A 23,568-nucleotide genomic window follows, 5' to 3' on the forward strand; every position below is an offset into this window, starting at 1 on the left:
GGAGATGGTGGTGGTGGAGATGGTGGTGGTGGAGATGGTGGAGATGGTGATGATGGAGGTGATGATGAAGGTAATGATGGACGTGATGATGATGGTGATGGTGATGGTGGTTAAGCACATGAGGGAACTCGAGTCCCGTTTGTGGAACAAGAGCAGCAAGAGGCAATCCGTGCCCCCACCGGCCCCACACCAGCCACACGGCCCACATCGTCCACCTCGACCTACTCGAGAAAGCAGCGTGGCCAGTCCCGTCCTGGTGGTCGTGGTAGTGGTACTAGTAGGCAGGCTGAGCTTATGGACATTGATGCCCTATCTGGCTCTGTTGGTGGACTGAGTATTGGCGATAGAGACAGTAGATCGAGTGGGCATTTCCGTGCCCCATCTTTTCATGTAGACAGCAGTCCATCTCCAGCACAATCAGAGCATGGTTCATCTCATTCACATCCATGTGGCGAAGGGCATTCTGGGCAGTACCCTTGGGGGCAGCAGCCTATATCTTCTCCATCCATTCCCAGTTTTGAGTATGACTCCCACTCACAAGGATATAGTGGATCGTCTTTTGTGCATGACTTCTTTTCCTACACTGGCTACCCAACCCACCAGCCGCAGCCGTACAACCCGTACATGCTCCCAGAGCCGTCATATGACTCATATCATAGTGGATCAGTGGGTAGTACTTCTTCACAGTTTGGTGACCTATATCCTAGGATAGGTTACCTTCAGCATGTTGATGATGCAGTTTACATGGCTACTGTGGATGACTACACTCGCTTCTTCTCCCAGACTATGACGTGGCATGCATTTGTCCTACAGTCGGAGAGCAATACACGTTGGCTCCAGCGGACCATGAGTGGGGTTGATCCTGGACGGCGGAGTAGTTATTATTAGCAAATTTGTAAACATTTGAGATGAATGATGACTAGTTGACTACTTGACTTGTAGCCTTGTAGGGGACAATTGGGGATATTGACAAATTGTGATTTGGAATGTTTGATATCATCTTCTTAAATCTTAACTCTTAAGTTGTTATTTGTTAACTTGTTATTGACTTGATGTCTTATGTACTTAATATTATGATTTATGACTTAACTTATGAATCATTATGTTTCCAACTTAGTTCCAAGTCAATTTACTTGTTTAATGTACAATGTGTATGTGTAAATGTGTAATTAACTAAGTTATACACTTATACATTGTTCGACCGTACGTTGCCAATCAATGGTGCACATCCAAAACACCATTTTGGGTGACTATTTTTGCAATTTGAACATTTAAATGTGCTTATATAGCCTAAAATAGTTCCATGAAGTTTCAGGCCTTAACTTGGCCTAAAACCCACCAAAATGACCTATCGAAACATACCAGAAAAAATACAATATTTCGGTCAGCTCGAAATACCGAAACGAAACGAGTTCTCGAACTATGGTTCCAAGCTGGGCATGGGTGATTTGTATGCTACAGGCTCCAGCTTGAAAGGGAGTGTTAAAGTTTGTACATCCCACAGTGGTAGTTTTGTCTTTATCTTCTGGTATACTGGTATAGCTGGCAGGCCAGCGACTAGGCGTTAGTGTTAGTGATCACGATAGGGGGAGTCCCTATCGAGATATCTCTTTATTTATTTCCTGTTATTTTACTTACCTTTCTTAGTTGTAAGTTGAGTTGTATTCCAAGTTTGATTCCTACCTAGATTACAACTCATGTTTCTGTTTTATAAATAAAGGACTGCCCATAATAGATACTGCATTCAGAGTCTATCATGGTTTTGGATATCTTCTCTTCCTCCCTTCTCATCTCTTTTCTCTTCACTTCTCTCTCTCATCTTCAAGTTAGGTTACTGCTGATTACCAAGTTATCTTTTGTAACAATACCCAAACTAATGGGAAGATTAATCAACTCCTTGCAAGGTAAACCTAAAGTTGAAATCCAATTTAAACAGGTACATCATTTAAAAAAAAAAACACAAACATAAAGCAAATATCAGATGCTGGCGAAGGTGCAGGTACATGAAGATCTCAGGGTATATCATATAGGGGTAAAGAGGAAATATCAGTGTTTACACAATAGAAACAGGATAGCAATTATACCTCATGACCAGTATCAGTATCTCCAGTTTCCAATGGCAGAGAAAATATCAGTGTTTACACAATAGAAACAGGGTAGCAATTATACCTCATGACCAGTATCAGTATCTCCATTTTCCAATGGGGCCTCTTCCTCTCCATCAATTTGCATGCTTTTGAAAGCTTCCAAAAGGTTCACATTCAATTTCTCGGCATAGCTCAAGTATTCTTCCGCAGGAGGGTAAATGCCCCTAATAGAATAGGAAAAAAGGGAGGGAGGGGGAAGATTCACTTTATAAAAAAAGGCACACTTGAATGGCAAGAACCAAAAAAACAAAACACTATCGGTAACATTATTCGGTGACTATCCAATATTAATGCAAGATCAAAATTGATAATACTGAAGTGCATCCTCCAGCACACTGTTGAATCATTGTACCTTTTCTCTGCAACCTTAGATTCAATGGCAAGAGCTACCTGCCAGTCCTCAAATAGATTAGGGTACTCTTCGGGATCTGCCAAAGACTCTGCAGCTTTTTGGTTAACCTATACAACAGGCAACATAATTGTATCAAGTCAAGCAGAATTCAAATGTAACACCATCCCTCCCCAAGAGAATCAGATTGAACTATAACAAAATAGCAAAAAATGAAGGGTTTTTCTTATCAACAGGTGTACAAGTGTAAAATCGTTTGTAACCTCTTTTAGTTATCCACATCTGTACAAGACAGATCGCTTTTAGTGAGGGTAAAATAAGTCATTCTACATCTACACTCAAAAAGCATCCAACAATGACAAGTCTATGCAAGTCAAAGGTGGTTGGGGATATAAAGGTAATATCAAGTGCTGATGGTTGTATATTCACATGGGAGTGCTAAGCCTGACACGACACTTTTTAAATTCAAATTGTGCATAGAAGCCAATCACACCAGTGAACTTTATGATATTTCCTGCTATCCTCCCAGACTTTGTGAAGAAGGGTGCAGGTGTACAGTTGTTTCAATTTGTCAGTATAAGTCCACTAAGCGACCAAGAAACGAGGTTTTTTGTAATCTTTCCATGTCCTCTTTACTAGAAAAAGGTGGCAGATCAACCAAAGATAAGTTTTGAACCCTAACCAATAAGCCCAATCGTATTTCACACTAAGCACATATTTATCTTTTTTTTTAAACATATTATCTATTTAAGATCTGGTAAATCCTCAGTCGAATCTGATTAGAATCAGCCGTGACCGATCCCAATTTTGGTTGTTTCAGAACGGTCGATTCTAGGGTTTATGGGAGTGGATTGTTGGGTTTTCAGATTTGAAGGCTGATCAATGTTTTTTGAGATCGATTCCAGCCAATTTCAATCCGATCCTGATCGTAATTGGCAAGGACCAATTTGATCCTTGGTCGAATCGGCAGATCTCGATCGAAATTGATTGTGACCAATCCCAATCATAGCTGTCAAGGCATCGCCTAGGTGTCGACTAGGCGGATTTTTTGGGGCCTAGGCAACTACCGCCTTAGTGGTATTGAAGGCCTTAGGCCCTTAGACCCTTATTTATAGTAAATGTTTTATATTTATTATTTCATTTACTTAAGATATTTTTCATAAATAAGCAGAAACCCCCGATTTGAATCCAATAAAAATAGTTAAAAAATAAAATTCCAATAGGATAAAAAGTCAACCCCCCAGTTCAAGAATAAAAACTGCTGGAGTTTTTCTCAAATCTAAAAATTCCATAAATCTTAATATGATAAAACATTGCTAAAAACCAAAAGTGAGGTAAAATATTAATTTGTGTTGATATATAAAAAAATATATTCATTCAGAGCGATTTTGATAGCATTCACACATCAAAGAAAGTTTGACCGGGACATAACTCATTCAATATAAATCAGATTTAAGAGATCTTGGATTTGTTGCAAAGCTGGTTTTGTGTTCTACCTAATACAAAAGTCTCATGTAAAAATAAAATCCTTTGACCAATCAAACTTCTCAAAGAACAAAAACATTTCTCCAAATCGAGAGCAGTTTAATTATTTATAGATAAGATCATATTTTCTAAGAACAGTATAAACCAAATGTGAGACTAGGTATACCAGGACAATGACCAATTCCAAGAACAATATAAACCAAATGTATGATTTGATTGTTTTAAACTTCCAATAGCTTGCTTCTTCAGTTCTACTATCTTCTAGTTCTACGTTTTTGTTTTTTTTTTTTTTTGATGACTTGAAGTGGCTTAATATTGATTTTTGATGACTTTATGTGACTTAATGTTGATTTTTGATGACTTGATGTAGCTTAATGTTGATTTTTCATGACTTGATGTGGATTAATATTGATTTTTATGATATAAGGTATATATTGTAGCATACTAAATAATGTAAGAAAAACAGGGAAATAAAAATTAATACTTGGGCTCCTTAGTCGCCTAAGCGCTTAGGCACCCCTCCACCCCCTTGGGTCGCCTTGCCGCCTTGACAAACACACACACACCTCCCGTCCTTTTTGTCTCAGACAGAGATTGAAGAAAAATTAAACAAGGCTTGAAAGTTGAAACATGAGTCACCCTTGTTTAATTTTTCTAAATCTTTTCTCTACCTATATTTGTCATTCAAGTGTGAAGTGACCATTCTGCATTCAGATCAATACTTTATGAAACAGAATTTGTAAGAAATCAGGACGCTCATTAATGAACACAGACAAAATTTGTTAACTGATTTTTTCAAAGTATTAAGGTCAGTGCTAAATGTGTGAATCAATTTACTTTTCTAACCTTACTTTTGGGTCAAAAGCCAGCTAGGAAAGACTTTAAATGATTGAATCAAATTTCAATAATGCCGTTTCTTTAATAGATGTGCGTCACATACACCATGGGTAGTTGGAGTCAGGTTACAACTTCAATTTGACACCAATAGAGGTGTCATTCAGACAATCCCATAAATGACAAAATAAGGAACCTTACCTTATTCAGATCATTTCTCCAAATTGCGATTATCTCTGCGACCTTGCTTGGCAGGTAGGAACGGGCCATCAAAGCAGCTTCAGGAATTCGGTTGCTGCGAAAGAGGAAGCCAGCAAGATTATAAACCACAGAATAGAGATATAATTAGTAAGTCTGCGGACAGATATAAAGGATCCAAAGCCTTTACCTCTCAACTAATAGTTGAAGGCACTCCTCCAATTTTCCGAGCATAAAAAGACAGAGAAATGCAACATTGTTCTTTCCTTGCTCTTTAGCAAGAGATGCAAGTTTTGAGATTCCTTCAGCATCTCCAAAAGCAGAGTAAAGAAGCAACAATCCACTCAAGTCCATTGCATGCTGTAAGCATTCTTCTGCCATTTCTAACTGCAGACAGGAAGTCGGTATTTAATCAACACATATTCCTTTTATGCATACACACACATTGGATGAACTATAAAAAGAAGGGAGGGGGGGGGGGGGGATGGGGGAAGTACATGGGGAAAAAGCAGGCAAGGCAAGGAAGCCAGTATTTAATCAGAAAAAAAATCCCTTTTAAGTGTAAACTCACTTTGGATGAACTATAAAAGGAAGGGGGGGGGGGGAGAATACATTGGGAAAAAAAAGCAGGTGAGGCAAGAAGAATGAGGATGAATGAATCCATAAAGGTTAAAGTAGATCGAGACAGCTAACAGAAGTATCTTAGTCATGGTAACAACACCAACCAGAATCACTTGGCAGGTGATTACCATCAAGTTGTATAATATTAATTAGGAATCCTCATTGATTAAACTGGATTCTTAATGAGCGTAGGCTAAACCACCCCCCCCTCCCTTTGTTCCCTTCTTTGTGAAAGCCTTTTCTTTCAGACCCTTGACAGGGGGGGGAGTTCCAACCCAATGAGTAAGAGAGCATTTTTGTTATTTCAGGCATTAACACAATACCTGGCTATTTAGCACTCCCCACAAAGCACTGTTGGAAATCAGTCTGTAACTTTACTTTTCCAGGAAACTTGGGATTGTTTATGCAAATATGCATATTTTGCTCTGAAATGTGTAGGTAAGCATAGAAGAAATGCTCTGAAATGTGTAGGTAGCATAGAAGAAAATAACTTCCTTAGGATCTATTCATGGTAACCAGGATACCTTTCCAGTAGACATGGCTAATTCCCCCAACTGCTTCCATTTCGATTCACTCTGTACTTCTATGGCGATTGCCTGCAAAAGATAAATTATATCTTCAAAGAGAGAAGCGAATGATTATGAGACAGTTTATCTGTGAAAGTAACTAAAAGAAGATCAATTGCCCAAGTGACTTTAGAGCTCCAATAAAGGCCCTCCTGCTAGCCACATACGATCATCAGAACCATACCTTTGCAACTTCTAGTCTCCCAAGCTGGACGGCCAGATCAAATCTGTAATTAGGATCAGTTGCTACTTCTAGTGCCTCCTCTAGCATACCTCGAGATTCCAAGAAACGAGCCACACTGCATGGAAAGCCTTTTTTTTATCAGGATCTAAGATTTAGAACTAAAGAACTCCATATTGGAGCTTAAGAACCTTCAATTCATAATAAGAAACAAATATTTCCCTGCTGGAGGAATGAAATACAAACATGATGCACCAGAATTAGAAAAATATTAGCAGAGAACGTAGAAGCATTGCTGCTCCACCAGTGTTTAATCTAAAAGACGTTAATAAAGGTTGTGAAATCATAATTTTTCTGTATTAAGTTGAGCAATGTCATGGATAAGCTTTAACTATTCTATAATGGAAATGATGACAAACTTTCATGTTTGAGCATTTTCCCAAACAAAAACAAATAATAAAAACATACCTATTATAATGCTCCTTTGGAATTGAGGTTAAGACCTCATTTGCCCGCTCCAAGTCTCCACGCATCACAAGAGTCTTGTACTCAATCAAACTAAGAAGCAAGGTGTATCCCATAACACTGCAGGGGCAAAAAATGAACCATGAGAGATGAAAATGGGAATAACAATAGTTAGCACTACAGAAAGACCAGCACCCAAGCACACTCACTTGAATTCTTTGTCTATAAGATACACTCGGCTTTGACTAGCAAGATATCCCAACAAGTACATGGGCCGATCCAAGTGAAACATGGTCGTAACCTGAATCATCATAACCAAGTATCAAGATGACTGCAAGCCATCCATGAAAATCATAAATTACAAACTTTTCATAAAGCAAAATCAACTAAGACTTGGCTCAATGTGGGTTTGGCAAGAAAGAATTGGCAAACCTAAAGACTACATATACAGTATACCTCGCCACCAACACAGTAGTTAAGTCGCCAAGAAGAGTTGTTGTAAATGAAACAGTCCCCAACCCATAATCCTGTCCTGACTCTCTCATTTGTCTCATGGAGAAGCTCAAAAGCATCCTCAACACCCTGCTCATCTACTGCTCTTCCACTATCCAAATAAGATGACACGACATCTCGCTGGAACATTAAGTAACAAGATTCAGTTAGAAAATACAAGTTTCAAACCCCACAGTATAGGTGCAAATTATTAAAATTCATGGTCCAGGACTATAGTTGCCAAGGCGTCGCTTAGACATCCAGGCACTTTGGTCACCTTTCGTCCAAGCCCCCTCCAATACCTTGGGTTGCCTAGATGCCGTGACAACTATGACCAGGAATCCAGGACACATTCCATCATCACTAATCATTAAAAAGAAAATATAATAAAGCAGAACTTTTTTTGGAGGGGGGGATAAAAAACCAAAATATAGTTTAGCAGTCTTACATTGTACTTAAGGACGTAAAATGATGTATCACTGGCAATTGCCACTAGATCTCCACTATCAGCCCAATATAGATTCTGAAATTGTCAGAACAACAAAAGAATTGAAACATGAATGTGGGTATTAAAAAAAAATTGACACTAAAACCAAATAGGAAATCTCAGCTAGATTATTTCTTACTTTGACATTAACATCAATTCGGCGAATCAACCTACAGTCACCCCAATCGTAAAAGCATATAAAGTCATTCGAGCACATTGCTAATAAATTTCCCCCAAAAATACGCTCAGCAGAAAATGTTGGACGTATGGTCTTCTTTTCCTGCAATTGTGAATACAGTTAAACTCTATCCAAAAAAAACTAGTAGAAAATTAATAAATTGAACCTGCCAATTTGATTGCAGAATAAAATGAGGCCAGCATCAAGAAATTAAAATTAGCAAAAGCACACAGAAAAATGTAAGCAAGTCACCTGATAAAAAAAACGCATGACTGAAAAATGATAATTTGCCAAGGAGATGTATACAAGGGCAGTTTGTCTTAACAGCCTATGGCATCAACATTTTTTACTTGGAGGTTCCAACATCAGATGTTTTATCTTCACAGAAATCACTCCCACCGTTCTTCTTTTTCTCAAATAATGACACATTATTTACAGCCAGACAATGCGATTGTCACATTTTCAGCAATAATGTCTATTCAGTATATGATTCTCAAATTGAATAGGCAATAGCCATCAGCAGCTGAAATATTATAAACGAGCCAAAAGAGAGGAGGAAGATAACTTCCAGACCTTGCTGAGTAAGGTTGATACACAAGGTGGGCCAACTGGTCAATGAGTCCAATGGACAGAACATAATATACTTCTTTCTTTATATTTTTATAGGGAATCCACAAATAAACCGGTTAGAAAGAAGAAAGGGAGAGCATTTAAATTAGTTGAGCTACTGTGTTCCATTAAATTGGAGATTTTTAAAACTTCCACATCTAAGCTCCTAAGGGACATTGGTATACAAAATGGGAATTGGAATCCCAAAATAAGATGATCCCTCAAGTGAACTAAACACCAAAGAAAGCTATAATTGCTATAACTAAGGGTATTTAGGAGAGAGAATTGTTGTTGCCAGGTATATTTAACGTGTTAGATTGGCGAAATGTACAGTTAATGGTGAAACTAGCTTAAGAGTAGGGATGTAAATGGATATTCGTAAATCCGTATTCGATCCGCATTCGTATCCGTTTAGGAGTATCCGAATCCGTCCGAAACTAATCGGATACGAATATGATAATCCCCCTATCCGACCGATTATTATCCGATTCGTTTAACTGTCTGACATTAATAAAATATCTGAAATATAACTTTATGTTTGTCTATCCTTTTAAGTTACCTTATTGGATTTTGTTATCTTATTTTTATAAATTTATAAGTTAAGATAATGTGATTCTTTTTCTAGATTTGCTATTGGTTTATATATATTATTTTATGCAATGTGATACATGAAATTATATATCTATTAAAAAATCAAAAGTAAAAAACGTAAGAGAATAAAAGACTAAGAAGAGTAGAAGAAATGGTAGTTACTGAACTCTCAAGTCTCAACCCTAACCCTCATCATAAAAATGGTAAATATATCAACGTATAGTCGAAAAATCATATTCGATCCGTATTCATATCCATTTAGGAGAACCTGTATTCAAAAAATCACTATCCGAAAATTATCCGAATTCGTCCGAAAACCTATAGGATATTATCCGAATCAGTCCGAATATAATCGGATACGAATATGATAATGCCACTATTCGACCGAATTCAATCCGTTTACATCCGTACTTAAGAGTCTCGGTGGATAGATGGTTGACGAGAAGGATCAAAGGGAGTAAATCATAAGATTTAATGATGGATTATAATGGATTCCGCTAAGCAATAACAGAAAACAAAGTATTTGAAAACCCACCCCTTGACTTGTTCAGTTTTAGAGAGGAAGGAAAAGGAGAAGAGTAATCTCGATTTGTGTTAATCTGTTGTGTCTCAAACTAGAGACAAACATGTTTATATTGAAAAGAATAATAAATTACACAGGGGCCCCTGGCCTTATACAAATAACAGAAGAAACATAAAACAAGTTGGGTTTATGTACAAGAATACCCCTTAAACTCCTATTCTTAACACTCCCCCTCAAGCTGGGTGGTATATGTCATACATACCCAGCTTGTTCAATAAATAGTCAAAATGATGAGTGCTAAGTCCTTTGGTGAAGATGTCGGCCACTTGTTCATTTGTCTTCACAAAAGGGGTGCAAATGGTCTTTGACTCAATCTTTTCCTTAATAAAATGTCTATCAACCTCAACATGCTTAGTCCTGTCATGTTGCACTGGGTTGTGGACAATACTTATGGCTGCCTTGTTGTCACAATATAAACTCATAGGTTTAACAGTCTCAAATCCCAATTCTTGAACAAGTCTCTTCAGCCGCAAGATTTCACACGCTCCATGAGCCATGGCTCTAAATTCTGCCTCAGCGATTGATCTAGCCACCACAGGTTGCTTCTTACTTCGCCAAGTAACCAAATTTCCATCAACAAAAGTACAGTATCCTGAAGTGGATCTTCGATCAGAAATAGATCCAGCCCAATCAGCATCAGTGTATGCTTCAATCCTCAAGTGACCATTCCTAGAGAAGAGAAGACCTTTTCCAGGGCATGACTTTAAATATCTGAGGATTCTATAAACTGCATCAAGATGTCCCATTTTTGGTGCATGCATAAACTGACTTACCACGCCGACAGCATAGGCTATGTCAGGTCGGGTAAGGGAAAGATAGATTAGCTTGCCTACTAATCTCTGATATTTGTCAGCATCTACAAGAGATTCACCACAATCTTCTCCTAGTTTGTGATTCTGATCAATAGGGGAGGAGGCTGGCTTAAACCCTAAGTACCCTGTCTCTGTAAGTAGATCAAGGACAAACTTTCTCTGACAAACATTGACCCCTTGCTTGGATCTTGAAACTTCAATCCCCAAAAAATACTTCAATGGACCAAGATCCTTGATCTCGAACTGCCGAGCCAAGTAAAGTTTAAGCTTTGAGATTTCAGCCTCGCTGTTTCCTGTGACCACAATGTCATCAACATATACAATAAGAGCTGTAATAGTGTTGCCCTTCCTTTGTATAAACAAAGTGTGATCGGCTTGGCTTTGGGTGTATCCATTCTGTAGGATAGCTTGTCTAAACCTCTCAAACCAAGCCTTAGGAGATTGTTTAAGGCCGTAAAGAGCCTTCCTAAGACGACACACTTTTCCATTGCCACTAGGATGTTTGAACCCAGGAGGAGAATGCATGTAGACTTCTTCTTCTAAGTCACCATGTAAGAAAGCATTCTTTACATCAAGTTGGTATAATGGCCAATCAAGATTTGCAGCCATTGAGAGGAGTACCCGAATGGAGTCATGCTTGGCCACTGGAGCAAAGGTTTCCTGATAATCAATGCCATACACCTGGGTATAGCCCTTAGCAACCAACCTTGCCTTATATCTCTCTACAGTACCATCAGACTTGAACTTGACTGTGAATACCCATCTACATCCAACCGGAACTCTCCCCTTTGGGAGTTCAACAAGATCCCAAGTGTGGTTCTTCTCAAGGGCCACCATCTCGGTATTCATTGCTTCTCTCCATTTTGGATCAGCCATGGCCTCTACTACACTCTTAGGAATAGAGATGGAGGAGATAGCCACTGTGAAAGCAACACCTGTAGGGGAGATAGAATCATAGGAGACAAACTTGGCAATGGGATTAGTACAAGCTCGAGTTCCTTTGCGGTGAGCAATAGGAAGATCTAAGTCTGAGGATGGAGGGGTAGAGGAAGGTATACTTTGTCTCAATGGATGGAGGCTCAGGATGAGGAGACGAAGGAGGATTTTGGCAGGTCTTCTTTATAGGAAGCCATGAAGGAGGATTTCTCTTGTCCTTTGTATACACAAGTAGATCCCCCTGTTCTCTGTTCACCTGTGTACTCGGAGACTCCCCCTCAACAACAGTATCCATAACAACAGTATCCTCAGAACTTTTCTTTCCCTTATCAATCTGAAATGGGGAAATAGGAACGAGAGAGGAGGAAGGAAAGGATACAAACTCAGGAGCCTCTTCAACCTTACTACCACGACACTCCCCCTGAAGAGGTGACTGAAAAAAGGGAATGTTTTCAAAGAAAGAAACATCTTTGGAGATAAGCCACCGGCGGATAGGAGGGTGATAACAGGTGTATCCTTTGGAGGTAGAGAAACACCCAAGAAAGAGGCACTTCAAGGACTTAGGATCCAATTTAGTGCAGGCAGATTTGCTAATATGGACATAGCATATGCAACCAAAGACCCGTGGGGGAAGGGAGAAAGAAGAAGAAAGTGAGGGTAAGATCTCAAGAGGTACCCTGAAATTCAAGACATTGGAGGGCATATGATTGATAAAAAAGACCGCAGTAAGTAAGGCATCGGACCAAAAGGTTTTTGGAACATGCATTGTAAACCAAAGAGACCGGGTTATTTCCAGCAGGTGGCGGTTTTTTCTTTCAGCAACCCCATTTTGTTGAGGGGTATCAACACAATCCACCTGGTGGATAATGCCATGATAAAAAAAAAAAAAGAGACTCCAAACCACCATACATATACTCTCCATCTTTATCAGAACGGACAATCTGAATACGAGTTTGAAACTAAGTATACAACAACTCATAAAAGTTTTGAAACGCAGCATAGACATCACTCTTTTGTTTCAAGAGATAAACCCAAGTAACTCGAGAGCATAGTTGTCACGGCCACGCGATCCAAGTCGGTGGAGGGTGTCACGTCGATATATCGACATGTCGCCCGCCATGGCGTTGCCATGGCGAGCATGTCGACCATGTTTTATTTTTATTTTCTCTATTTTTAATGTGTTAATAGATGTATACTCAAGCCATGTTTTATTTTTCTCTATTGTTTCTCAAGTTTTAAGAAGAAAATTCAGAAATCGAAGAAGAAATCGAAGAGGGAAAGAAGAAATCGAAAGAAATCGAAGAGGGAAAGAAGACAGGAAGAAGAAATCGAAGAGGAAAGAAGACGGAAGAAGAAATCGAAGAAGAAATCGAAAGAAATTGAAGAGGGAAAGAAGAAATCAAGAGGGAAGAAGAAATCGAAGACGGAAGAAGAAATCGAAGAGGGAAAGAGAGTCGGAAGAAAAAATCAAAGAGGTCGCCATGGCGTGGTCGCCATAGCAGATGCATCAGACAACTGCAGAGAAGTCATCAATAAAGGAGACAAAATAGCGGAAGCCACGTAAAGAAGTAACAGGGGAAGGACCCCAAACATCAATATGAACAATGTGAAACGGTGAAGTAGATCTATTACGAGAAGATGGATAAACTGTCTTACAACTTTTTACAAAAAGACAAGGTTCACAATGAAAAACATGATTGACAGGAAAAGAGGTAAATAAATGTGGCAACATTTTTCGCATAACAGAAAAAGAAGGATGTCCCAAACGCTGATGCCAAAGCAAAATATCCTCCTGTGTACGTCCGCCATGTTGCCCACACACATAAGATTGAGCTGTCGTCACAGGGGAAGCACAAGTGTCCAGAACATATAATCCATCAATCTCACGTCCACTGCCAATCACCCTCTTCGTCACCAAATCCTGAAACAGACAATGGGTAGGAAAAAAGGTGATAAAACAATTCAAAGATTTAGTCAATTGGCTAACAAAAAAAAGATTAATAACAAAGTTGGAAACATGAAAGACAGCCTTCAAAGGGATAAGTGGAGTGACTTGGACATCTCCCTTACCCGAGATGGAAGAAAGGGAACCATCAGCAATTTTTACCTTATCTTTTCCTAAACAAACAGTGTAGGAATTAAAAAGCCGAGACCTACCAGTCATGTGATCGTGGCCCCCGAGTCAATGACCCAGGAGTAGGGGGAAGAGGTAGAGACTGAGAAGCGATGGAAGTAGCGGCAAAGAGAGGAGGATCCATCCAAGTGTGCCACAATCCGACGAAAAGCTGCTATGTCTTCTTTGGAGAGGGAGGATGAATCAGACTCACGAACCCCAACATGGGCTTTAGGCCCATTCTTCTTCGGTCCTTTCTATCCTCCAGATGCAGTAGAGGATGGTTTCCCACGAAGATCCCAACAAAACTCCTTCTTATGCCCAGACTTGCCACAATAGTCACAGGAGAATCGGCCTTTACCAGCCCCCTTAGTGAAGGGAGGACGGTCCTGTGTAGTGGATGAAACAAGAGCAGAACGCTCAACAGTGGGAGTGGTCTCCATAGCACTTCTACGGATCTCCTCTCTGTAAATAACCACACACCTCCTCCAGGGAGGGAAGACTTGGTCGACCAAGTATCTGTACCCTTATGGGTTCAAACTCAGAGTTAAGACCACCAAGAAGGAACAGGACCCTCTCCTTCTCAAACAACTGGTGCACTTTAGACTCATCAAAAGGACACAGTTGGAGATCTCTGTAGTGATCATACTCCTCCCAAAGTCCCATAACAAGGCTATAGTACTCAGCGATACTTTTGTCACCCTGGCGCAGGCTAACAATCTGTTGGAGAAGTTGATAAACCTTTGTAGAGTCCCCCACTCTATCAAAAATACGAGCAACACTATCCCAAATATCTTTGGCTGTCTCCTTGCTCATAAACCTTCGTCCAATCTCCTGCTTCATTGAAAAAATGAGCCAAGTCATCATAAGGGAGTTCTCAGTTTCCCATTTGGAGTAACCTGGATCAGCAGAGGAAGGGGCTTTAAAGCTCCCAGATATATATCCCAACTTCCCCCTACTCCGAAGAATGAGTTTCATTGACTGTGACCAATCCAAGTAATTATTATTGTCAAGCTTGACAATGGGAAGCTGAACATTTGGATTCCCATATGAAGGGGTAATAGGCAAGGCTGCTGCACCAGTGGGGAGTTCAGATGTCTCAACAGTCTTTTCACCCATGGTGGCTTCAAAGCAAACAGAAAAAACACTTGGGAGAAACAACCAATAGCACCTCAAGCAAGAACAGTTGGTTCCCAAGAAGCAACAGAAAAAACAGAGGAAAACTAGGCCAAAAACACTTGAAATGACTTGTAGAACTTCACACAAGCATCAAACAGCAGCGAAGTGAAAAGAAATAACCATCCTTACCAAAAAACGATAGCAGGTGACCCAAAAAAACTGCCAAACAAAGCTCTATTGAAGAGCAATGGCCAATCACAAACTCTGGCTGGCGGAAAAACAGGCAGAACAGCCCTGGCCGAGATTCACTCCTGTCCATTGAATGCTTCCAGATGGCTTGAGATAACACAATGGGAAGAAATGAGACTTCCAAATGAAACTAAAGCACCTGATTGCTCTCCATTTGGGTTAGAAACAAGGGAGAACCAGGTCTGTGAAGAACCTTAGGTTCGAGTACAAACACCAGCAGCAACCAAGAGGAGAACCCAACTCTTAGCCTACTAAACTCCCTTCTAACCTCTTCAAACTCCAAGAACACTAAGCTCTGATACTATGTTCAGTTTTAGAGAGGAAGGAAAAGGAGAAGAAGAGAGGAGAGGAGAAGAGTAATCTCGATTTGTGTTAATCTGTTGTGTCTCAAACTAGAGACAAGCATGCTTATATTGAAAAGAATAATAAATTACACAGGGGCCCCTGGCTTTATACAAATAAAAGAAGAAACATAAAACACATGGGGTTACGTACAAGAATACCTCTTAAACTCCTATTCTTAACAATCACCTCCAGTATAGGAATAGAAATGGGAAATGACTAGGGTGTAAATGAGAAAGCTATCGGTGAGATATGGATGTTGTTTAATGAAGAGATGGAAGAAAAGAGCTGGTCGTGGGTAGGGGAATTAGTGCCAGAAAGAAGTAATAAAACTAAAAAGAGAAGACAGAATAGGAGAAGATGGGGGGATAACCAGATGAAAAACTCAAATAGAGTTTATGCAACTACCACTAGAGCAAGTGTTAGGAGTCTAATGACACCTAGACTGGCTCAAAGGATCGAACCACTTGAGACACTAACCGGCCGAACAGTCGGATCAAACCACATCACACCATTTCAGTTAAATTAGTTGATAATGATGCCCAATGAACCCTATTCATCATCATTTGTAATACAAGTTTTTCAAAACCCAGCTTCCAGAACATGCTGACAATGCTTGAAAAATGACAGGTGTAACTCCATTGAATAGATTCCAGAATAAGAAATAAACAGCGAAAGTAGTTGCTTGCACATAATTTCCTTCATTGAATAAGAAATTTAAGATACCAAAAACTAAGAGAGAATCCAAACCTGGAATGTTTTACTGAATATCTTAATCCTTGATGTACTCTCTCTAACAGCATATTCTCCTTCTGTTGACCAAACAAATTCGAGGGCTGACCCAAAGGATCTATTTCTCCAAGCAAGAGCAGTATAAATGATGTACTCGCCATCCCCACAAACAACAACAAACCTCCCGTTTGGGTTGTGCTTCAAGCTCTAAAAGCAAAATTAACATAAAATACAATAGAAAATAAATCAGAATCTTTCATCAAGAAACATCAACCTACTTTTACATTTAATAAGTTCATCCTTAGCTTCTTTTAGAACAAGCATAAGTGCTAAAACATAAAAGCACTTAAACTATCATCATTACATTGCCTGCAGTGGCAATGTTAGAAAACAACCGCACATAGAGCTTTTTTTTTTTTTTTGACAAATTAAACTACTATGGGAGTATAGACAAGAAGCTCCAAGGATAAGACTTAAAAGTGCTAATCTTTGTCACCACTTGCCACGTGGCACACATGGATAGAGTGGGTGGGTCCGTGTGATAAGGACCCCACACCCATCTCACTAACCAAATTTCAGCCTGAAACAACAACGGAAGCAGTTTAAAAGTAGGAACAAAATATCATGTCATTTCACCATAATGGAAATCGAGTGGCATTTATGTAACTTTATTCATTTTGAACTTATATTTTAGGCAATTTCCCTGGTTGTTTGGGACTTAAACTTCATCAACAAGATGGGTGTGTTTTCCTCTATGATATGAAACCACCCATGCTTGCCACATTGCAAGTGGTCACAAATATAAATGTCACCACTCACCAGCCATAGTGATCAAGGACCCAACACAGAATTACCAACTTATCTGACACACTTTTCAACTGGTTTATTCTCTTCATTGACGGGTCCACATTGATAACAGTGATCATCTTCAAAACAATCTAAAGCCCTAGAACACTCTGCTCCTTTAATATATTTTCTTCAGAGGCTACAATTAAGCCAATGTGAAGTAAGGGGATATGTTTCTAAAGTGCTCCATGATAATGTCAGTTGAACTTCCATGAGGAAATGAGATTCCATAAAAGTGATGCGTCAGCGTTTTTACACAATTACATATGACCACCAATAGCCCAACGTACCTGAGGGTAAAGATCACAGGTCCCCAACTCCTTCACAGCCAAAGGCAATCGTTCTCCATCTGTCACCTGAGAAATACAAAAGACATGGACGGAATCTACCATTAACAAAGATGGATGACTTCTAGCTTTTAGTTTCAAGTAATGGAACAGAGAATAGTCAGTGTGAGTAGGGAGTTAAACCTCAAAATCTGCACCAACACTCTTAATGTTCACAGTCTGGATTTCATTATGCTTAGCCCATATTATTTTACCACTACTATCCATACTAGCAACTGGCTCTTCTCGGCCAATTTTTATCATAATGCTTCCTTCATCATATCCAATCACAACCCTGAAAATTATCAGTAGGGATGGGAGGAGATAAGATATGTTAACAATATATGCAGACAAACATCAAACATAAACGAATTCCATGATTTGAACTTTCATGTTTTGAGAACGAAAAGAATTTTAATGAGCAAAGTGTGCTGCAATTCATATCGTGGACCACAGGTAGGTATTATCTTAAATCCAGAATGAATAAAAAATTCCCATTATTTCAAAATATATGGGAAATAAAACAACATCAAATTTATAATTAAATAAAACAAGGAGCAAGCCAAGGAATGGAAAAATACCAAACAGAAAGATAACCATCTATCTACCAAGACTCTAGTTAATACCAAACAGAAATGGAAAAATAAAACACTCACCGGCGTGAACCTTTCATGTATCCAATAGCCCACACTCTCTCAAGGCCATAATTCAATGTGTTTTCAAGCCTGTGAGTTATAGGCATGGTCAGTAAATCATTTCAAACTAGGAGTGCATGGATATGGCAAACAAGTTAGCTTAAATTTTGGATGGCAAGTAATAACCACGGCCGAGGGGAGGGGGCAATATTGTGTTGAAAAAAATGGAGAGGCACAGCAAATGTGACCAAGAGGCAATTAAATCCCTGTGGGAAGTTTTAACTAGCATTGAGAACCAAAGTCATCCAAAGTCCAAACCAAGGAGAAATGAGAATTAGAATATTCATCCAAAAAAAAAAGAAGAAATGAGAATGAGAATAATGTCCGACCAATTGAAGAAATGTTATGGTTCGCCCCATTTCTCTGGACCTATGTTCAAGGTGGGGGCATTAGTCCTCATTTGATGAGGCAATGCAGTGCTTGAGAGCCAATGCTTGAACTGAATAAGTTAAATGAAAGGAGTTGATACCACAACTAGGTAAATATAGGAGAAAAGAAAATGAAGCTTGAATTGATTTGGCAAATAACAGATGATAAAATACAGAAGGCAGGACCCGAAAGGTTATCTAAATCACAATGTTAAAGACCTGCAATAAGCCAGTGACACAACAAGATGGGTAGAATTAGAAGTGAACATGAACTATCCAGTCTTAATAATTCAAGAACTACGAAATTTAATGTCACATAAGACCCATGCACTTTCAATAACCAAAAAGCTACCAGAGAGAAGTTAGAACCCTATGAGGCATAAAAGGGCACCTGCACTCAAATACTTCCACATAGTCGACCAAAGCATTGCCAGTAAATATCATATTACCTAGAATTAATGAATTATTGAATGTACCTATAAGTGGTTGAATGCCATATACGAACAGTCCCATCCTCAGAGCCTGTAATTATTATTGGAAGTTCAGGATGGAAACAAACTGCAGAAACATTGTGTGTGTGACCTTCTAGCGTTTGGACACAACTTTTGGTTTGGTAGTCCCATACCTGTTCCCATGAAATTAAAGAAACAGAAATTGTCAAAATTATCATGCATTCTACAAAAACATGCATTGTTTAACAGGAATCAGTTGGCCAACCTTAGCAGTATGATCATCAGAACCAGTGATCAGATATGGCTTGTCCCCACCAGTGAAGTAATCAACGCAGTTTACCCCTTTCAAATGGGCATCCAACGTAAAATTTGGGTCAGGGGAGCCAAGATTCCAAATCTGAACACATACAGAGCTTATTCAAATATTATAGTATGGCAGAGAATGATAAATGAAAAAGTTCTTGAAAGAAGTTAAAGATAAAGTTCCCAGTCAAACCTTTATAGTCCGATCCAGAGAGGCACTAGCAAAAGTGTTGGTGTCTTTTGGATTGAATGTCACTTGCATTACATAGTGGGAATGCCCCTCAAAAATTTGAGTGCACATCCAACCCTTCTCCCAATCCCAGAGCTTTATAAGCATGTCATCAGATGATGATAACACATATGGAAGCGTTGGATGGACTGACAGACACCTGATGTAATCTGTGTGTGCTTCGAACACTTTGACCTTGTCCATCGTGTTGTAATTGTATACACGTATGAACATGTCATCAGCTCCGGCAACAACCCATTGCTTGCGTGCTATAAATTTGGCTGATCGAACTGCAAATTTATAATTAAATGTAAGAGTAAATTAGCAACCTCAAGAAGCCATGATTATGGCTGCCTCCCTCCCTCAACTCCCTCGTCCCCCAACCCCCACCCCAAAAAAAAAGATGGGAATAGAGATCACATAATACGAATAATGTACCTGGCAACTCAGTGACCTCAAAAGATTTTGCCATAGTCTGCATAAGCATTCACAAACTTTCAGTTAGTACAATCCAAATATTGCATCCATATAACCAAGTAACCTTTGGTCAAAATGATATGAGCAAAATAAGGAAATCTGTCAACGGAAGAGTATAGGTAGATTGCCCATGAATGGAAATGTATAGTTCATTGGAATATTAACATTTCATGTCTGCCACAGTAAGTATTTAGCTTGTTATCTTATGGCCTTCAGTCAAACTGTATAACTTACATAAGGGTCAATCACATAGTTGTCAAGGCGTCACTTAGGTGACTGCCTTGGCAACTAGACACCTTGATACCCAATGTCGCCTTAGTCGCCTAGGTGGGCATTTTGGTCATCTTGGTTCGCCTAGATGCCATGACAACTATGGTCAATTATGATCCTGATACAGCTGTAGATATTGTTTATCTGGTTGCTGATTGATTACGCCCTAAAAAACACACTTTTGTCAACTATCACGAGAGGTTCTAACAAATCAAAATTTCATTATATTCATCTAGCAACTTGCCCATTCATGTAGAGCATATGTTCAATACCACAATTCACAATAGCGGCTTGGTGGGGTTTCAGCCTTTCAGTCATTAATTAAGTGTCCAATAATCAATGCCTAATTACCTAGCCGTATATTCCAATCAAAGTTCTCAATCTTCAATGTTTTTGATGATGTTCCCAGTCTTCAATGTTCCGACTTTTAAATATTCCAAATTAGTTAGAGCTTCTAAGTAGTAGGTCAAGCAACGTCAATTAGTTCCTCAATGTTTCTATGTCCAATAATTTACACGTCCTTCTTACCATAAAAAAAAACATGCATTTAGAATGCAACCTTTTCCGATATGAAACAGTCCTGTTTTCAAAGCTTTGGCTTACTTAACTCATCCTCAAGTATATAAATGTCAACCTACTTTTGGGATTGCTACATTACCCAAAACATTACTGAGAAGCCCTTACTCATATTCTATCAAAGACAAGAAGTGTTGGCAAGCAGTTCATTTTATACATTCAGAACAAAATCCACCTAAGAAGACATTTATTCTTTTCTTATACAAGCAAATTATGCAGGACAACCAGGGGAAACCCTATATTGAAAATGGATCTTGAAACAATCATAAGAACATAAGGTACATAGGGTGAAATTGTACAAGCAGAGTTTTAGATATCTATGCAGCATTTTAGATATCTATGAAGCCTAAATGTAAGTCATAGCTACAAATAATAGAAACATAAAATAGATGGTGGAAAGGAGAAAGAATATGAGAAATTTAAACAGAATTCCACCAATGGAGCCCTCAGTATCCACCTATATATCTCCAAACTCCACCTAAATTAATATTGTAAGGAATACACCTTTGAAATCCAGTTTGAGAGACAGTGTCAGTATCATGGATTCCTGCTTAACTTAAAACAGTAAGACCTGAAATCCCATCACAGAATCTTACTGAATTTTATCGTAAGTCTTTCGAATCAATTCAAATTCAAGAGAATCCAGCTCTCTCAAGTCTAGCAAATTCAAGAAAATGACTTACTAATGTATTGACCATAACGTAGTCTTGGAAGATTAAAATATGAAAAAGGGCTACTCATACAGCCATGTACTTCCTTAGGCCAGGAATTACAGTAACTATCAGAAAGGGAAAGTGCAAACAGACCAATTAAATATACACATCTAAGTATGGGACTGAGAGAGACACTCAGTAACCATTCTGAAAATAGAGACACTCATGATCAGGGAGGTTTTCTTTTACCAAGATAACTCTTTCAGTATAATATACCTACAATAGTTATACAATTTTAGTATGGGTGCATCTTGTTGTAACCAAGGAGGTGAACTGAGAAGTTATAACCTTCCTTTGCTTGCCCCTTGTTTTATTCCCAAAAGTTCTTTAACTTAAAGGGTGAAAAAGGGTTTTCAAAATAATTTGAAAGTGCCATACCAATATGTCATTTCCAAGAGTTATCATTGTCTTGCATACTTTTCGAGTACACATGTGAAATGCTAGGATTTTACCCTCGTTGAAAGAAGTGTGTTATTCAAAAAGGGAAAAGAAGTAAGGTTACAACTTTTTCTCCAATTTTGGTTACAAAAAAATTTCCTTTTCAGTATAGTCGTTCTCACTATATGAAATATGACATACAAATGTGTATCAAGTTTGTTCAGATAGGAGTATATTACAATGCATTGGCATCCATCACTTGCACCCACGTCCATATCTGAGTTGCATAAATAATGTCATTAAATGCCCTAAGAACAATAATTTGGTAAAGGGTCTAGTTTGTCCTCACTCATTCCAGACCCAATGACTCCAATGCATTCCCATTTTAGGAAACAAATATGAATTTTATATTAGCACTCTCTATCATCTACCTGACTTGCTATCTAGCCTTCTCAATGGGAGTTAGTCCAGAGAAAGGCTTCATTGCTGGAATGGTAATGGCTATAAGCACATTAAATTTTCAAATGCGGACTACAATGACATAGAAAAGGCATGGGACTAGAGCAATGTATGCTCAAACAAGCAGGAACAAAGACATGTATAGAAGAAAAGTTCCTCACCTGTGACTGGTAGTTCCAGATGCATACACTTCCCGAATAAAGGCTTGCAAGAATCCTACAGAAAGTAGTTCAATGCGAGTTAGCAAAACAAATAACTTCTACAACACAAAGCTTAATTCTCGTTAAAAAGTAGTGATGATTTTAAATTAATCCAGATATGCAAATAATGTGGTAGATTTCCATCAAAAGTATTATTACCATGGTTCTGTTGGATGTAGATCCACTGATTTTACTCTTTCTGATCTTTGCGCAAGTTTTCTCTGATTCAGATTTTATTGTCAGCACCGTACTCAACAAAAGATATGAAAATAAGCAGAATTCAGAAAAGATCTACACAACAAGCTAGAGGCAGTGAAAAACAATACCTTTATTTCGAGTCTGAGAGGCTGCACAAGCAACGAAGTTGCGCAAACAATTAAGAGAAACAGATAAAACTTATCAGTTCACTCAAAAACCCGATCTTTGAAAAAAAATTCTCAGAACCGTAAATGATGCCAAGTCCAGCACCAAAACTATACAATTCTAATTTGTTTAATACCCAAACAAACGAGTGATAATTCGGAACCTAAGTACCAATCAAGCATCAATTGAACTGCTTAAAGCAAATCGAATTATATGTTTCCCAGATCTAAGCAATAACCAAATGCAACAATTAAACGTGACGTGGAAAACGATAAACCCTACCATTTTTGCTGCTGAAAAAAAAACAGAAGAGATCCCTGATCCGACTGTTGTTGTTCAGGAAATCACAGATCGATAACTGAGAGCTCTACAGATTTAAGAGATCGATAATGAAGAGATCGATTAGTAAATCCGCAATTGATGAGCCTTCTCTGAAAATGCTCGCAAAGACGAACAGGGAGGTACAGAGAGACTACGAGCGAGCAAGCGAGAGGCTTTGCTTCTGTAGCAAAGAGACCTCTCCGTTGGTAAATGTTCTGCGAAGTGAATGGGGAGCCAATAAAAAGGTATCGGGAAATTGATCTGTCGTGTTTCGCTTTTGTAGTTAATAAAAATTGTTTCCAGATTTCAATTTATTTACGAAACTAGCACTGCGTAAGTGCATTACTGCATTAGACTACGAAGAAACTCAGTAAGCGTGTCAACCGTGAACCAAAATCGAAATTCAGAATCAAAACCGATCAAGCCGAATCCAATTGAACCAAAACAAATCGGTTTATTTTGGTTTTAGATATAACTTTTTTGGGAAAATGGTTTTTGGGGGG

The 23,568-nt window shown here is 38.7% G+C and overlaps 1 protein-coding gene across 7 annotated transcripts in view; it reads right to left on the bottom strand.

Moving 5' to 3' along the window:
* The window catches only part of LOC122670906 (coatomer subunit beta'-1), a 36,771-nt gene extending 13,457 nt beyond the window's left edge, over nt 1-23,314 (bottom strand). For 6 of the 7 annotated variants that reach the window (XR_006334282.1, XR_006334279.1, XR_006334280.1 and 3 more), the window contains exons 1-23: nt 23,027-23,314; nt 22,708-22,728; nt 22,541-22,602; nt 22,343-22,397; nt 19,747-19,783; nt 19,273-19,598; nt 19,042-19,173; nt 18,801-18,949; nt 17,918-17,986; nt 17,406-17,556; nt 17,226-17,291; nt 16,108-16,296; nt 7,965-8,105; nt 7,787-7,861; nt 7,303-7,479; nt 7,056-7,147; nt 6,850-6,966; nt 6,385-6,499; nt 6,159-6,230; nt 5,204-5,400; nt 5,017-5,110; nt 2,500-2,606; nt 2,170-2,311 (exon numbers count right to left, since the gene is read on the bottom strand). Coding sequence is in view for 2 of the 7 variants with exons in the window: in XM_043867930.1 (XP_043723865.1) it covers nt 2,170-2,311; nt 2,500-2,606; nt 5,017-5,110; nt 5,204-5,400; nt 6,159-6,230; nt 6,385-6,499; nt 6,850-6,966; nt 7,056-7,147; nt 7,303-7,479; nt 7,787-7,861; nt 7,965-8,105; nt 16,108-16,296; nt 17,226-17,291; nt 17,406-17,556; nt 17,918-17,986; nt 18,801-18,949; nt 19,042-19,173; nt 19,273-19,598; nt 19,747-19,783; nt 22,343-22,397; nt 22,541-22,602; nt 22,708-22,728; nt 23,027-23,029 (2,589 nt within the window). In the remaining 5 variants the exon portion in view is untranslated. Of the gene's footprint in view, nt 1-2,164; nt 2,312-2,499; nt 2,607-5,016; nt 5,111-5,203; nt 5,401-6,158; nt 6,231-6,384; nt 6,500-6,849; nt 6,967-7,055; nt 7,148-7,302; nt 7,480-7,786; nt 7,862-7,964; nt 8,106-16,107; nt 16,297-17,225; nt 17,292-17,405; nt 17,557-17,917; nt 17,987-18,800; nt 18,950-19,041; nt 19,174-19,272; nt 19,599-19,746; nt 19,784-22,342; nt 22,398-22,540; nt 22,603-22,707; nt 22,729-23,026 lie in introns of all 7 variants that reach the window. The other variant, XM_043867932.1, reaches the window with a different exon arrangement.
* Nucleotides 23,315-23,568: the final 254 nt, after the last annotated feature.

Source organism: Telopea speciosissima, chromosome 8 (assembly GCF_018873765.1).
Source record: "Telopea speciosissima isolate NSW1024214 ecotype Mountain lineage chromosome 8, Tspe_v1, whole genome shotgun sequence".
Classification (NCBI taxonomy): Eukaryota; Viridiplantae; Streptophyta; class Magnoliopsida; order Proteales; family Proteaceae; genus Telopea; species Telopea speciosissima.